This window comes from Erigeron canadensis, chromosome 5 (assembly GCF_010389155.1).
Source record: "Erigeron canadensis isolate Cc75 chromosome 5, C_canadensis_v1, whole genome shotgun sequence".
Lineage (NCBI taxonomy): Eukaryota > Viridiplantae > Streptophyta > Magnoliopsida > Asterales > Asteraceae > Erigeron > Erigeron canadensis.
This window is the reverse complement of record NC_057765.1, coordinates 41,043,411-41,060,741: the sequence shown is the minus strand read 5'-3', so window position 1 is coordinate 41,060,741 and position 17,331 is coordinate 41,043,411. Positions and strand designations below refer to the sequence as shown.

The following is a 17,331-nucleotide window of genomic DNA, read 5'->3' as shown; positions in this document are numbered from 1 at the left end:
TTTTCCTTTTCTTTATTTTCCTTTCTTGATAACTACCACCACACACACAATTTAAGTTTTACCTACTCAAGTACTTTTTTAGTCACTCCAACTCTATACCTATTATTTTTCTTGAACTCACTTTATTCCCATCCTCACTAGTCACCACCACCAACCTCAAATTCTCTCTATTTTTTCTCATTTTCTCTTTCACGTTTATATTAGTGCAACTCCCCACTGCTACACAATCATAACTTATGTATCAAATAAATATATTAGTGCAACTACCCACTGCTTCACACTCATAACTCCTGTATCAAATAAAATCTTATGCTTGTACATGGTAACCTTTCAAACAAATGAAGTCTGTAATTATTGTGTACAATTAATTACTATATTAAACACATAACTACTCACTCACTTACCACATGTTTTGTCATCATTTTGATCTTGGTTCCTGCCTTAGTTTACATTTCCATCTATTTAAAGCAAAGAAAAAAAAACACAAGAATATAGACATCTCACAATTATCACTTTACCACTCTTTTTTTGATATATAATAGGCCCATCGGATGATTTTGGATGTTTACTTAGCTGTTTAGGAGCTAAAACTGATTAAAAAAAAAAAACCGACTAAAATTGATGATCTAGTAAAGTGACGATGTTAAAGTTTGGTTCATGGCAAATTCTTGGTGAAACCGATGGTTTGATATAAACTTGTTGACCGACCATAACTCTGAGCTGCTGAAAATATCAAAACCCTCGCACGCCCACTGCCCACATATGATATAGTTTAAGTTGATTGTTTTGTTTGGTCGGCTGGTAATGAAACTCACGCACAGCAGATCAAAAACAAAGATCTTATTTTCTCCTTTGTTGATTTTAATGAGCAGCTATTTGAGCCCAGCAAGCCCAGAAACCCATTTGTTTTCACTTTGGGCCCATTTGTATTTCATTTAAGGAAAAATATTCCCTCCGCCATTATTATTCAAGTAAAAATCAGATGACTTTAACATCTACACATGAACATAATAGGGAGAATAAAGATAATAATGGTGCTTTAACAAGCCAAATGGAAAAACTCTTTGATTAAATGAGTTGGGCTACAAATAACTAATATATATCAGAAAACAATGGGCTCAAAAGCTTTAATGGTTCAGTTATCAATGGTATGAGTTGATAATTGGAGACAAATAGGCACCTTCGCAAAACTTCAAAAGAGATTTTTCCAAGTAAAATTAAGAACCACTACAATTCACAATGAATGGTTTTGTGAAGCTAATGAACTCAGAGGTCCTGATTCCCAGTTTCAGATCGATCTCTCCGCCACCCAGCCAAAAAAAATCAGGATGAAGCTTCACAATTGCTTCATCCAAAATTACCTGCCATCATTCACCATGAAATGATTATGTAAAAATTTTGGTAGAAAATTTCATGTCATAATAACCCAATGGCTTGTGATCATCACTATCGTGGAGGTCATTTCCTTGTATCATCTCCAAAATATTGTCAAATATCCATTGTGCACGTGAATAATGTACCCCTAGTCTAGCAATTATATGAAGACAGGCTACTAGTGTACCTCCGAATTTTGATTCATAGTCATACAATTAAATGATTTATATATAAAGTCTAGCATTAAAACTTTCAAAATTAGATGTAGCATATATAAAACCATGTATGCCATTTTAGGTCTAGAGGATGCGTTCCTTAGACGTCTAATACTACTTGGTTTTAGGATACCTGAAGTAAATATAAGTACAAATAAGCAGAACTTGTTCACACTTTCAAATAATCTTGTGGAAAAAATTCCGATATGACGGACTGGTATACTTCAATTCAAAACACAGCTATAGAAAACTTCAACAGATTAGATGACCAGCTTACCGGGATATCTGTTTTCATGCCAACACATGTTACTCCATTGTGTTCATAACCAGTCAACTTGTTAGATATCTCTTCTGGGGCAAGTCTTACTGCAACACCAATTCAAATGCAATGAACTATTGAACCATCATGACAGAAGCAAATCTTGAAACATAATTTATTTTATTTTTATCCAAAGAATGCATATATGACACCAATTGATCATAGATCAACTGGTCACCAGAATGGTGAGTGGAGAAACTATATCTTGTGATCCATATGTGAGAATGGTGAGTCATTGGACATGAGTTCTATGCTCTGGGTACCAAGACGGTACCAGAGGGTTTCCACCCTTTTACCCTTTTTTTAAGAATGCATATATGACATAATACACTAGATTTTACTTACAATTGAATCTCTTTTTGGGTATCTTGCCATTATTGAGCATATAAAGAAAGTTTTTAACACGTTCAGCACTAAATCGAGCTGTGTACTGCAGTAAAGAAACATTAGAAGTATATATCGAGAAATGGGAGGGTTGCATCTTTGTCAACAGAGGCATGAAAATGAAAAATGAAAAATCACCTGAACAACGACAACATAGTATTTTGAATTTTGACGGTTGCTGCAATCGGTAACATCGGATGCAGCTTGAGTATTTATCTGCAGGGCCAGGGAGGGCATTGTAGTACAAGTATTAATGTCCCAAGTCATTATGAGTTTGATATCCATTTTTTACTGTGTAGAAACTTGAAGAGCAGAGAAATAAACATTGTATTTGTGATATTCAGCCATCGAAATGAAGACGTTGGGATAAATATACATACAATCTCATATCCATTGATATAAATTCTGTTAGCGAACAACACATGATGATCTCACATAGAAGCATATTGTTATCTTAAATAATTGCATTCATTAACCCATGTTTACTTATTGTATAATGAAACAAACACATACTAATCATGAGTATTAGAAGAAACCATTTCAAACATTTATCCCACGTCTGTAATCGTAAGAAAGTAACCAAGTTTGAAATAAAGAGTGCTATGTTTGATATAAATGATAATAAAGCCCCTGGCCCAGATGGGTATACAGCTAGTTTCTTCAAGAAGGCATGGGTTGTTGTTGGTCATGATGCGTGCAGAGCCGTCAAGGAGTTTTTTCAGAATGGGAAATTGCTTGGGGAGGTGAATGCAACTTTGATTACTTTAGTGCCAAAGAATTCTGATGGCTGATGCTAAATATGTCACTGATTTTAGGCCCATTGCTTGTTGCAATGTTTTGTACAAGTGCATCAGTAAGATCCTTACTAATAGGATAAAGGAGGGCCTCGATAGTTTAGTGAACATAAATCAAAGTGCTTTTATAAGAGGTAGACAAATTCAAGACAATATACTTGTGGCACAGGAGTTATTGAGAGGGTATAATAGGAAAGGAGGTCCAAGAAGATGTTCATTGAAGATTGACATTGCTAAAGCCTACGACACTGTGAACTGGGACTTCTTAAAAGCTATCCTGGTGAAGTTTGGATTTCATGAGAAGATGGTTAATTGGATTACTACATGTGTAACTACTTCTGCTTTTTCTGTTTGTGTCAATGGAGAAATTCATGGTTACTTTAAAGGTGGGAGGGGTTTAAGACAGGGTGATCCCATTTCCCCTTATCTTTTCACACTGGTGATGGAGGTTTTTACCCTTATCATGGCAAAGAATGTTCAAAACTCAAGTGGTTTTAAGTTCCATTATGGGTGCTCTGAACTTAAGATTACTCATCTTTGCTTTGTTGATGACCTTCTTGTGCTTTGTCATGGAAGTGTTGGGTCTGTTGATGTTATCAAGAAGTCATTAGAGGAGTTCAGTAAGGTTTCTGGTTTGCTGCCCAATATGAATAAAAGTACAATATTTTTTGGCAATGTTGATATTGGAGAGCAGATGAGAATTCTTGAAATTTTACCATTTCAGATTTGCAAGCTACCCGTAAGATACTTGGGGGTTCCGCTTATAACAAAGAGGTTAAGCCTGATTGACTGCAAGCAATTGGTTGACAAAGTTAAGGTGAGAGTGGGGAATTGGAAGAATAAGTTCCTGTCTTATGCAGGAAGAATGCGATTGATTGCTTCAGTCTTAGCCTCTATGGAGGTGTTTTGGGCTTCTGTTTTTCTTATTCCTAAGCATATTGTGCATGAAATAGAGTGAATATTCAAAGGATTCTTATAGGGTCAGGGAGAATTATCTAGAGGTAAGGCTAAAATTGCATGGAAAACAGTTTGCAAGCCTAAAACAGAAGGGGGTCTGGGATTAAAAAGATTAAGTGGCTGGAATGAGGCTCTGCTGGCCAAACACATTTGGAATATCACTAGTAAGAAGGATAGTTTGTGGGTTAAATGGGTAAGTACTATTAAGCTTAGAGGAAGAAGTTTTTGGGATATTGACCATGATTACTCGGATAGCTGGATGCGGAAGACCTTACTTGAGCTTAGAGAGAAAGTGAGGCCTCATATTTGGCATCAGGTGGGAAATAGAAGGAATATATCTATCTGGTATGACTGGTGGAATAGTAAAGGACCACTCTGCAGATTTATTAGTCGAAGAAGAATGTTTGAGGCTTGTTTTGACCCTACAATGACTGTGAATAACATGATGGATAATGGTAGATGGATGTGGCCAGGTGAGTGGATTACCCAGTATCCTGCTCTCAACGACATACCAACTCCTGTCAATACTGAAAGGAATGATAAGGTGGTTTGGAAGAAGAATGATGGGAATAAGGTTGAGTTTACCGTCACTAAAGTTTGGAAGGATCTCAGGATTGTTGGTTCTGGTGTACATTGGAGTAAAGTTGTTTGGTACTCACAAGGAGTGCCTAGCCATATGTCCATTCTATGGATGGCCATACATGGCATATTACAGACTCAAGATAGGGTAATGGCATGGAGTAATGACACTACTATAAAATACCCCTTGTGTAAGGAGTGTGCTGATTCTCAAAGCCACTTGTTCTTCCAATGCAGATTTTCTAAAAAAGTTTGGGAATACATGCTGCAGAAATGGTCTATTAAGGGGATACAAGGAGATTTAAGGGATATTGTTAGGTTCATGGCTGATAAGTGCACAAACAATGCCGTGGCTAATGTAGTAGGGAGGCTTATACTTGGTGCTTCAGTGTACTACATTTGGCAGGAGAGGAATAAGAGAATATTCAAAAGTGAAATTAGAAGTCCAAAAGTGATAGTTGATTGCATTAGGCAGTCAATCAAACTTAGACTAATGGGATTGAAAGTTCACAGGACTGCAAGAGACATTGAGGAATACCATAATTGGGGAATCAAACCAAATTTTGTTGAAAATGTTTGGTGTGACTGAAAATTGTAGTATCTAGAGTTAGTGCTTGCGAATAAGAATAGAGAGCAATCTTTGGAGGTGGGACATTTGTTGCTTGAACTGGGAAGTATATGTAGGGGCCTAATGGTTAATACAATCTGCAGATGATAGTCTAGTTAGTATTGAGTTGTTGTATATGGTTTTGATTGTTTTTATTGAAAACTGCTTGTGTGGTGGGTTGGGTCTGTCCAACTTGACTACAAAGTAGTTATTTGTACAGACTTGGATTCTTAACATATATTTCACTGTTTGCCAAAAAAAAGTAACCAAGTTGGCAGGTACAGCAAGTAATGCCTAGTGTCAAAATAAACAGCACATTTTTTGGATAGACTAAAGACCAATGTACTGTGAGATTAGTCGACTAAGCTTATATTCTAGTATGTTAAATTTATTAAAAGTACGAAAGCCTTGTCTTTGTTTCGGCCAAGTTCTTACCAAATTGTGACCATAAAGAAAGATACCCCCTTCATTCTTAACTAAGTGTCAAGATTTTCACTCTCATTAAGGTATTTACATGTTACTTTTCAAGATGATTATCATCAATTAAAAAAATCAACATCTAACTAGACCATAGATACACAATACAAATTATCAATATATAAAACCCAAAAAAGATGAATATTTAGTAAAAACTAAAAAAAAAGGACCAACCAGAACAATGCTTTTACAGAGATGATGAATAGAAGCAGCACCCAGAACATCTCTCCTAGCTTCAAAGGACCATTCATAATAATCACATGGAACCCTCTTGAATTTGAAGTCTTTCAAGCCGCCGGTGACCAGCACGGCGGAAAGGCGTGATTCGGTTGTTGGGTTGTCGTCATCGGGAGATGGTTTTTCAAGGTTTGAGATTGAGAGTTCAAGTTGTGTGATTTTATCAAGGATTTGGGTTTGTAATCTCTCCACTTGTTCTGCTAATTCCCCTTCCATCTTTACACAAAAAATTCTTTTACTTTTATTATAAAAGGAATTTTATAAATATCAAATAGGTCAACTTTGGAGCCTAATGGCCCACTTAGTGATAGTTCGAAATAAAAGAGCCCAAATCGTAACGAGAAGTGATAGACAACAATTTCTACCCATTCGTGACGATACATGTTTTATATATAGTTTTAGTTTTACGCTATATAGTATAGTAACCAAATATGATTGTAGATTTTTCACTAATATTTTAGTATGGGATTGATATTTTATATATCAAACCAATGAATGTATAATATATGAATATGGGATTTAATCATTTGCACTTCAAGTTTCAACTTTCATCATGGAAGTGTTATGTGTCATTCTTTTTAAACAATCATATCACTTTTTACATTCTTTAAAGAATAGCAAAAGACGACCAAAACTTTATATTGACTTAAAAACCGCCCATAAAAAAAAATTAGTTTGATCAATCATGGCTATGTAATAAAAGATATAAACCTTTATGGTATTAATTGATTCATATTTATTGGGAGCTACTTTATTTGGATAATCATAAGATTTTTGTATTATTATGTAATGTAATATAGACATGAAAAACAACGGTAACCCAAAAAAGTTATGGGAAATGATATTTGTAGCCCCTGGGGCTATGGATAATAAATTATCTTTTAGGTAAATTTAAATTGATAATTAATTTATATTACATAGTCAATTCCTTATTCCCACTTTTCCACAATATAGGGAGAAAATATATTCTCTCCGAGTTTTAATCATATATATCGGTCCTACACTTTATAATTCACAACCATAATTCTTCCCTTCAAGTCAAGATCATACAATTAAAGGGAATAATCCGGTATAATTCATCAAGTTAGTAAAACTTAACAAAAAATAAAAAATTTCATCACAAAAAGCTTTATGTTATTAACGTATTCTGCTCCTGCAATGCAAGTATACAACCACGTATTCTGTTAAATGCAATACAACCACTATGAGCCTATACATATTTCCAACATGCTAACACAGAGACATATACATAAAACAATAAAACTTAAACACATAGAATAAACAAACATTGATGGAAGTTCTCCATGTATTACACTTGTTTTTAAAGCTCCATGACTCGAATAGTTTGTCGCACATCAAGTCTTGCTTCCTTTTATGCTCGGCCCCGGAGTGATAATGCGATTAACAGGGAATGATAGTAATACGTGACTGAATTTCCATTGAGTGAAAGTAGTTTGTTGCATATATTTGACTCATAATTCAATGGTATTAATTTTTTAATTGAGAAAATACATACTTTTCTTCAAAATTAATATGGGATCAGCAAACTCATATATTATTCTAGGTTACGCTTACATGATGCCATTTTTTCTTTTTTAATAAGATTTATGGGATGAAGATAGATATGACGATGTAGCTTTGAAGAGATTTTATTTTCTTCCATATAATACGGGAAGAGGGAGAATAAAATTGACTAGGTAAAAATACATGTGATTTGAATAGATAAAAATTTGGTTTTTAATATAAATTTATTTAAAGATAATTTATTATCCATAGCCCAAGGGCTACAATTAGCATTTCCCAAAAGGTATTTAACAATGACTGTTAAAAAAAAAAAAAAAAAAAAGTAATCAGCTTCAAGTCAATAAAAAGATAAGGTGCTGCGTAAGTCAACTTCACCAGCATGAGAATCCACGTTGACATAGAATTGCGTGAAGAAGAATACCATATGTTGATGAGATGAGATATTTGTTTAATATAAAAGTTTTCATTTTAAACCTTATATATTAGTGGGAATTTCATTTATAACCCCATTGATATAAAAGCTTAGATTTTCCTATTTATATTTCAAACCTTTGTCATTTAAAGTTTTAAACAAATATTTATAATTTATTTATTTTCAGGTTTTATGTTCATTTAAATATCTTTGACCACCTTTTTTTTTCTACATAATTTCATTAAAACTAAAAATATAAGTTTTGCCCTTTAACTTTTTAATGCATATATTCATGTCCTTAAATTCAATTATAAAGGGGCATTTTTAAAACAGTTCGTTCTGAACATCAAAAATCTCATGACCGAACTTGTCCATAACTTATCGTATTCATGTAATCACCTTTGTCATCGTGCACCCTGTATACAAAAATCCTACATCCACCACTAGGTTATATATTGATGAAAATAATATAATATTGAGGAAAACTGAGTCTAGTCTCAAAAGGAGGTATTATGATTTATTAAAATAGCTTACTGAGGGGAGAGATCGAGAGGGGTAAAAAAAACTTCTATTTATCAAAGGAGGAGGTGATGGAAGCTGAAACATGAAGCTATTGATAAAATTAATGTAAGGGAGGTTGCGACTTTTTGGCTTAAAAATCGAGTAGGGAAATTAGAACAAGTGAATAACAAATAATGTCAAGTTTGGATTTTTGTGATTGGGCTGAGTTAGGAAACTTTAATGGGCTTTACCTTTTTTTTTTAATGGGTGATTTTCGAATAGAGGAATTTAGATGTATGACACTGAGAGTACCGTTATGATAAATTTTATTTAATGTAAAAACGCGTTGAGGTATATTCTTTCTTTTGAAAAGATAACAGAAGAATTAGAATCACTTTCATCGATCATAGATTAATCTATCTATAATTAAATGGTTAATGGCGATATAATTATTATTAAAAAGAAAAGATAAAACTATAAATCAACTCGATCACTTTCTCTTCAAAGCGCCTATATATATTTGAATAAGATGATGAATTGATGATTATATAGTAGGTCCGAAAAACATAACTTATTTTAGCTCCATTAATTAGCTCCTAATCTCTAACTTATTTTCAGAAAAAGAACATATCATAGCCAAATGAGGAAGATATATAATTGCATACGCAATTCTACATTGTTCTGTTGTCAATGCAACGCCATTCTGATTGTTAAAATTTTGGGATACTTAAATACTTAATAGGTATTGCACCATTTTTTTTTGCACTTTTTTTAGTATCTCGAGACCGTCCAGGTTCCTACCTCGACGATTTACATGTTTCTTTGCTAAACAAAACACTCAACTCGTAATCCACCTACACAACAACCATGATTCACTTCGATCTCATGATCGAAAACTCGGAGCTTTTATATGGTACGTCTTTACTATAAAGACCCTCTTAATCTCACTTTCACTTATTTCCCACCACCCATAAATAACTTTCTGCAATGGTTAGCATTTTACCTTTTTGCTTATAATATTTTCGGCCATGGTATGTTGTTGTATGTCACTATGCTGCGAAGTGTCTAAGACTGTTGTTGTATAAGACTATGTTATATACTATTGTTGTATTTTGAAAGAATTTCAAAGGAATATATATATTTCAACATTGGGCTTGATTTTGTTTGTATATATAATACTATCTCCAATGGTGATGTTTTTGGCCGCCCTTAGGTGCCCTTGGATATCCTTTGCGGTTGAAGTTTGTTCAAAACTAAAGATTTTTTGATGCATGCCCTTAGGTGCCCTACTTATTTTATTTTATTTTGTTTTTAGTGGAGTTAAAGGATATGTAAGGATGTTTGTATGGTTGGAGATAACTTTATAAGATTTTAAGGATTTATAAGGATATGTAAAGATTTATAAGGATATGATGTGGCAGTTCAAAGGGCATCCTTAGCATTTGAGATAGCCTAATTACGTTGAAATTGGATACATAGCAGTATTCTAATTGGTTGTGCCATAAAGTAATAAATCCACCAAAAATAAACGGAATAGTAATTAATAGCAGGGCATTATGATTGGTTCACTACCGGAACTAGAAATATATTTCTTATGATGAATTTTTTTTTTTTTTTTTTGAACGATCAATCAAAATATTATTAATCACCAAATATCAGCAGGATGCTGACAAACAACCACAAAGGTTGAGTCCAAACTCCAAAGCGCCAAACATAATCTTACAGAGAGTGAAAAGAAAACCACATTAATCAACCACCATTTCATACTCCACGAATCAACTGTAGCCCAAAAACTCCAAGTCAGATGCTGACTTCTTTGCACGGCTTCTAATCCACAAATAACTTTTAGCTTTAATCTCACCAATCGACTTCTGCAACGAACAATCTACGCTGTTGAACACAAGGTCATTACGAGCGCGCCAAATACACCATACAGCCACCAACACAATTCCGTTATAGGCCTTTATAAAAGAAGCAGACCCGCCAATGTATCTATGCGTATCCAATAAATCTTTAAAGTTAAAAGCAAAAATTGGGGAAATTTTACACCATTGAGATATAACCTCCCATATTGACTGTGCAAAACCACAATCAAGGAAAATATGCTCCACAGATTCAGGCGTTGATCCACAAATTGGACACAGGACCGAAGGCAAAGCGATGTTTCTTTTAACTAAGGCAGTACGGACAGGTACTCGATCAAGAGCAACACGCCAAGCTAGGATACCCACTTTACGTGGGACCCAATTAAACACGTAATCGGGGGTCGAATACTTGTGATTAGATAAATGAGATTTTATACCAGAAACAGCAAACTCCTTAGACTCGTTAAGACTCCATTCCCACCTGTCCGATTCATTTGAAAGACGAGGAGGATTGAATATGGTCATAAGCAATTGTACTTGACTGCTTTCTTCCCCATTTGGTATTCTGTTCCATAGCCAAGCCCAAGTCCACCCTGAAGGCCCCTCGACAATTCTATTAGCAACAACACAACCTTTATGAGCTTCCAAACTAAACAGCTAGAGCCGGGAATACGGCCGCCAATGGCTGGTTACCACACCAACAGTCTAACCAGAACCTAATCGAGGACCCACATCCAACTCTAGCCTTCACCAACCTTGAGAAATCTAAGCCATAAAATGCTAAGCTCGTAACAGCTTTTGAAACATTCTTCCATACACCAGTAATGGATACCTTAGAGGGAATAAAGTTCCAGCTTCTTGAGTTGTGATGAATTGCCCATATTACACGCCGCCATAGGAGCCATATTATCCACTTTAAATCGCCACCACCACTTAGCAAGCATTGCTAGATTAGCATCTCTTAAAGAACCCAGTCCCACTCCTCCATACTCGACGGGAGCTATAACTTTATCCTAGGCGACCCAATTTATTTTTGCTTTTTGATCAGAGCCACCCCAAAAAAACACTCTTCTAATACGGTCCAGAGATTCGATAACCGCATCAGGAGCCCGATAGAGAGAGAAATAATGTGTGGGAAGTGAATATTATTAGAAATCATATCTACCAATCATTAATTTGGAATTATATCAATGACGAGATGGCGACAATGGTTGGCAATAGTAATAGCGGAGTAATTATTAACATAAAATTAGTTTATGCTTAAAAAAAATAGTGTAGTTAATTTAAAGGTTGAAAGATATATGTTGTATATAATTTAATTAAGCATATATATATTAGATGAATAGGGGTGAGATAATTTGAGACCACCTCTTATTTTATGACTAACTAGGACCATTGATTTTTGTACACCATTATGATCTACTACGATATACAAGACTTTTTTGTAAAAACACTAAAACTTTCCGGCGATGGATCCATAGAAAAATCATGTGTAAGTTACTTACACATGTGTAACTTACACATGTGTAAGTTAACTTACACATGATTTTTCTGTGGGCCCGTTGCTCGAAAGTCTTAGTGTTTTTACAAAAAAGTCTTGTATATCATAGTAGATCATGATGGTGGTGTGTAACTTACGAAAATCAATGGTCCTTTTTTGGACTTTTTTTAGTTGGTCTCAAATTATCTTTCCCCTAGATGAATATATTTAAATTAGTGTATAAATGAGAGGTTAATATGAACACAGGGTTAGAAAATATTTTTTGGGTGTATTGGGTAACTTCTTGATCCATTATCACTTGGTACTAAGAGGAAGCTTTTCGCTCTATACAGTTAGATTTAGTGTACGTACGTGAGTTGAGAAAATATTAAAATTTGACGGGTAATGAGAGACAGTTTATTTATAAGGAAGTAAAGATAAGCTTTTATTGTTTTATTTATAAGAAAATAAAGATAAGTTTTATTGTTTTATTCTGGTTTAATAATTAAATAATAACAGTGATCACATATTTACTTTGTCAAATAGATAGCATATTTGTGTCTACCCGTTTTCAGTAACAAAATATTGATGTACTATATATGAAGTTGTATTCATTTAAATCTTTAAAAATTGGTGAGATCCAAGGGCCACATCTCAGCCCTTTGATCAAAAATGATCAATGGTCAGTTAAAAACTAAAAAAAGTACACGGAAAGGTAGTTTTGTCATTTAACATATTATCTTAATCCTCTACTAACTCTTCCTAGCTTCTCACACACACATATCTCTTTCTTTCTCTCTCTCCCCCCTCTTGAAAAATCACCACCACCATTACCACCACCAATACTACCACCACCATCTTCAAGTCACCACCACGTTCCAATCGAAAGTACAGCCATCGTTGTCTCCGTCATCATCATCATCATCTCCATCAGTCTTCATCAATGGATCTTGAAGATGTTAATAAACAATGAAATATCTATTGAATACGAATATATGGTTTTTTGTTATGTAAATTCGAATTTTCTCAAGTGATAATCAAATGTGATTAGATAATATGTGATTAGATCTATTCTAGCATTTGAACTTGTTAAATTTTATTAGTTATTCAATTGACTTTGTTGTTTGGTATAATATTGCCTACAAGGTGTTTGATAAAATGTCTAAACCAAAGTTTGTTATATATGATTTAATATCAAATCACATCTGATTGAGTATTGCATATAAGGTGATAATCAAATGTGATTAGATAATATGTGATTAGATCTATTCTAGCATTTGAACTTGTTAAATTTTATTAGTTATTCAATTGACTTTGTTGTTTGGTATAATATTGCCTACAAGGTGTTTGATAAAATGTCTAAACCAAAGTTTGTTATATATGATTTAATATCAAATCACATCTGATTGAGTATTGCATATAAGGTGTTTGATAAAATGTCTAAATCAAAGTTTGATAACTTTTATGATTCTGAATCAAATTTGATTGTGTATAGGTTTGTTGATATAAAACCCATTTGTTTGTAACTGTATGTGTAAAATCACATCTGATTGAGGTTATAGAGATTTCTGTTTTTTGTAACTGTATATGTAAAATCATATTTGATTTTGTATATAGATTCTATAGATTTGTGTTTTGTAACTTTGTTTTGTACAATCAAATTTGATTTTGTATTGAGGTTTTAGTTACTTGTGTTCTTCAGCTTAGAATCATATTTCATTTTACTATTACGGTGTGAAAATCCTATATATAATGAACTATTCAAAATCAAAAATGATTTTACGCATACATTGTGAAAAACCTATTCAAAATCAACTATTCAAAATCAAAAATGATTCTACGTATATATTGGGGAAAACCTATACAAAATTATATATGATTTTTTATAACACATTGAGACAAAACCAAATGAGTTCCATACAAATGAAACCATTTAAAATCAAAAATGATTTTATCCATAGAGTGTCAAAACCCTATACAAAATCATATATGACTTTATTCATACATCTAGACAAAAAAAGTGAGTTCGGTATCATTAAACATATTCAAAATCATATATGATTTTGTATATGCTTCCGTACAAATAAACTTATTCAAAATCAAAATCGACTTTAAGCATACACTATGAAAAAATTATTCAAAATCATATACGATTCTACGTGTAAATTTGAGACAAGGCAAATGAGTTCTATGCAAATAAACCTATTTAAAATCAATTTTGAGTTTACGCATACAGTGTGAAAAATTATACAAAATCATATATGATTTTACGCATACATTGTCAAGAAAATATACAAAATCATATATGATTTTGTGTAGCACATTGAGTCAAACCAAATGGCTTCCCTAAAAAAAATTTTATTCAAAATCATTTTTGATTTTACTCATAAAGTCTGAAACCTATTCAAAATCAAAAATGATTTTACGCATACATTAGGGAAAAGTTATACAAAATCATATATGATTTTGTATAACAAGTTGAGACAAAACAAAATGAGTTACATACTAAGAAACTCATTTAAATTCAAAAATGATTTTAAGCATACAGTGTGAAATACCCATACGAAATCATATTTGACTTTTTTCATACATCTAGGCAAAAGAAATGAGTTCGGTATCATTAAACCTATTCAAAATCAAATTTGACGGAATTTTATTTGTTTGTGTAGATATATGGAATTTCACTAAACCTATTCAAAATGAAATCCGAGGGGTAAATGTGATCACGAGGGCCTTCGGCTTCGCGCTTTAGTTTAGGGTTTGAACGGTTTGAAGTCGTAGGGTTAACCGTTCAAACCCTAAACTAAAACTTAATTTCTAATAAAAAATGATTTTACATGTATAATGTTAAAAATCTATGCAAAATCATTTTTGATTTTATGCATACATTTTTAAAAAATTGCATTCTAAAACCCTAAATGATAAACCCTAAAATGCTAAAGCTTACAGTGGGGGGACGGATGTATACGGTACGCTTAAGGGTTTAGGGTTTGAAGTTGTAGGGTTAGCCCGGCTAACCCTACAACTTCAAACCCTAAACCCTAAGCTACCATGTAAAAACCTGAGAAAATCTATGCAAAATCATTTTTGAATTCAAATAGTTTTCTTTGTATAGAACTCATATGGTTGTCTCAGTGTGTTATAAAAAATCAAATATGATTTTGTATCGGTTTTCCTCAATGTATGATTTTGAATAGGTTTTTGACAATGTATGCGTAAAATCATTTTTGATTTTGAATAGTTCATTATATATAGAATTTTCACACTATAAAAGTAAAATCAAATATGATTATAGGTATAAGAACACATGTAACTAAAATCTCAATACAAAATCAAACTTGATTGTACAAAACAAAGTTACAAAACACAAATTTATAGTATCTAATACAAAATCAAATATGATTTTACACATACAGTTACAAAGACAGAAATTTCTATAATCTCTACACATAATCAAATATGATGATGAACATAAAAGTAAAGAATAACAGATAACAAATCGAATTTGATGTTACTCATACATTTCCACAAAACAAATAGAGTTTATATTCACAAACCTCCACACCAAAAAATTTAATTCAGAATCATAAAGTTGATTAAATCATATTATCAAACATTGATTTAGACATTTCATCAAACACCTTATGCAATACTCAATCAAATGTGATTTGATATTAAATCATATATGATTTTGAATAGGCTTATAGATACCGAACTCACTTTTTTTTGTCTAGATGTAAGAATACAATCATATATGATTTTGTATAGCCTTTTCACACTATATTCTTAAAATCATTTTTGATTTTAAATGGTTTTTCTTTATATGGAACTCATTTGATTTTGTCTCAATGTATTATAAAAAATCATATATGATTTTGTATAGCTTTTCCCCAATGTATGCGTAAAATCATTTTTGATTTTAAATAGTTGATTTTGAATAGTTTTCATACTTTATGAGTAAAATCAAAAATGATTTTGAATAAATTCTTTATATGGAAGCCATTTGGTTAATTTGACACAATGTGCTACACACATTTTATAGACAATGAATGCGTAAAATCATATATGATTTTCCATAAGTTTTTCACATTGTATGCGTAAAATCAAAATTGATTTTAAATAGGTTTATTTGTATAGAACTCATTTGTCTTGTCTCAATTTTATACGTAAAATCACATATGATTTTGAATAAATTTTTAGAGTTGCTGAAACAAAATTACAGTTGTCGGAATCATCATCAACACTTTTCCGTTTTCTATTTGATGATTTCGACTTGTAAGCCATGATAAAAACCTAATCGTCAATGGAAATGATTGGCTGTACATAGTAAATACGTATATAATCATATTTGATTTAGTACATACACTTTGATTTAGACATTTTATCAAACACTTTGTGGGCAAAAACTCTTTATAAAAATTTTAAACAACAACAACCAAAGATACAATTTCTTATCATATGGAAAAACAAAAATGAAAGAAAAAAACTACAAATCATGAATAAAAATGGTTTGTTTATCCATTTTTTATATAAAAAATATAAACTACATAAAATATCACTATAATAATATCTAAAACATCATCATGTACAATCAAGTATGATTGGCTGTATAATTTATAAATACGTATATAATCAAATTTGATTTAGTACATACACTTTAGTTTAGACATTTCATCAAACACTTTGTAAGCAAAACTCTTCAAAGAAACTTTAAACAACAACAATCAAGGATACTACTTCTTATCATATGAAAAATATAAATCATATAAAAAAACTAACAATCATGGGTAAAAATGTTTTGCTTATCCATTTTTCATATATAAACAAAAACTAACTCCATATAATCTCACTCTTATAATATCTAAAACATCATCATCCATTTGTTGTTGTTGCTAGTGGTTTGAGGTGAAAATCCAGAAGATGGTGGTGGTTGTTGTAGCCGGAGGAGGAGGAGAAAGAGAGTTGAGTCACTGAACGTACGAGAGAGAAAGAGAGCAATTGTGTGTGTGTGTGTGTGTATGTTAGTGATGGTCGAAGATGGTGGTGGTGGTGGTCGTCGTCGTCATCTATAGAAGAGGAGGAGCAGCAGCAGAGGAGAAGAAGGAGAGAGGGAGAGAGAGTGTGTTTGTATGTGTGTGTTTTGGTCAGGGAAGGAGAAGAAAAGTGGCTGGAGTAGGCTGGATGGGAAAGGAAGAAGAAAAAGGATGCGAAATAAATTACGATACTACCCCTCCGTGTATAATTTTAATTATAAGTTAAATGTCACTCTGAACCATTGATTGGTTTGATCCAAGAACTGAGACGCAACTCTTAAAATGCATAAATAATTAGGGATTCAAATGAAAGAAATTGTATTACTAATATCAATATCAATGTCAACCGAATCCATAATCCCACTATAAGGGGGCTACGAGAGAAGTGATGAGATATAAATTGTACGGGAGTATTATTCTTATCCATCGATAAAGAAATTGCTACAATAAGATAAAGCATTATGGAGTGTATTAATTACTTCTGCTTATTTAATTTCCTAGAAGGTTATTCATCTCCCAATAATAATAAAAGAGCCTTTTTAGTTCAATTATGAAAAAACCACCACCCTTAGA

At 32.6% G+C, this 17,331-nt stretch overlaps 1 protein-coding gene across 1 annotated transcript; it reads right to left on the bottom strand.

Annotated features, from left to right (window-relative positions):
• Positions 1-1,032: 1,032 nt before the first annotated feature.
• Positions 1,033-6,192, bottom strand: LOC122600278. The gene is made up of 5 exons (XM_043772981.1): positions 5,881-6,192; positions 2,431-2,508; positions 2,254-2,338; positions 1,867-1,955; positions 1,033-1,361 (listed from the first exon to the last, which is right to left on the bottom strand). The coding sequence occupies exons 1-5, from the start codon at positions 6,157-6,159 to the stop codon at positions 1,218-1,220; spliced, it is 675 nt and encodes a 224-aa protein (XP_043628916.1). The 5' UTR covers positions 6,160-6,192; the 3' UTR covers positions 1,033-1,217.
• Positions 6,193-17,331: the final 11,139 nt, after the last annotated feature.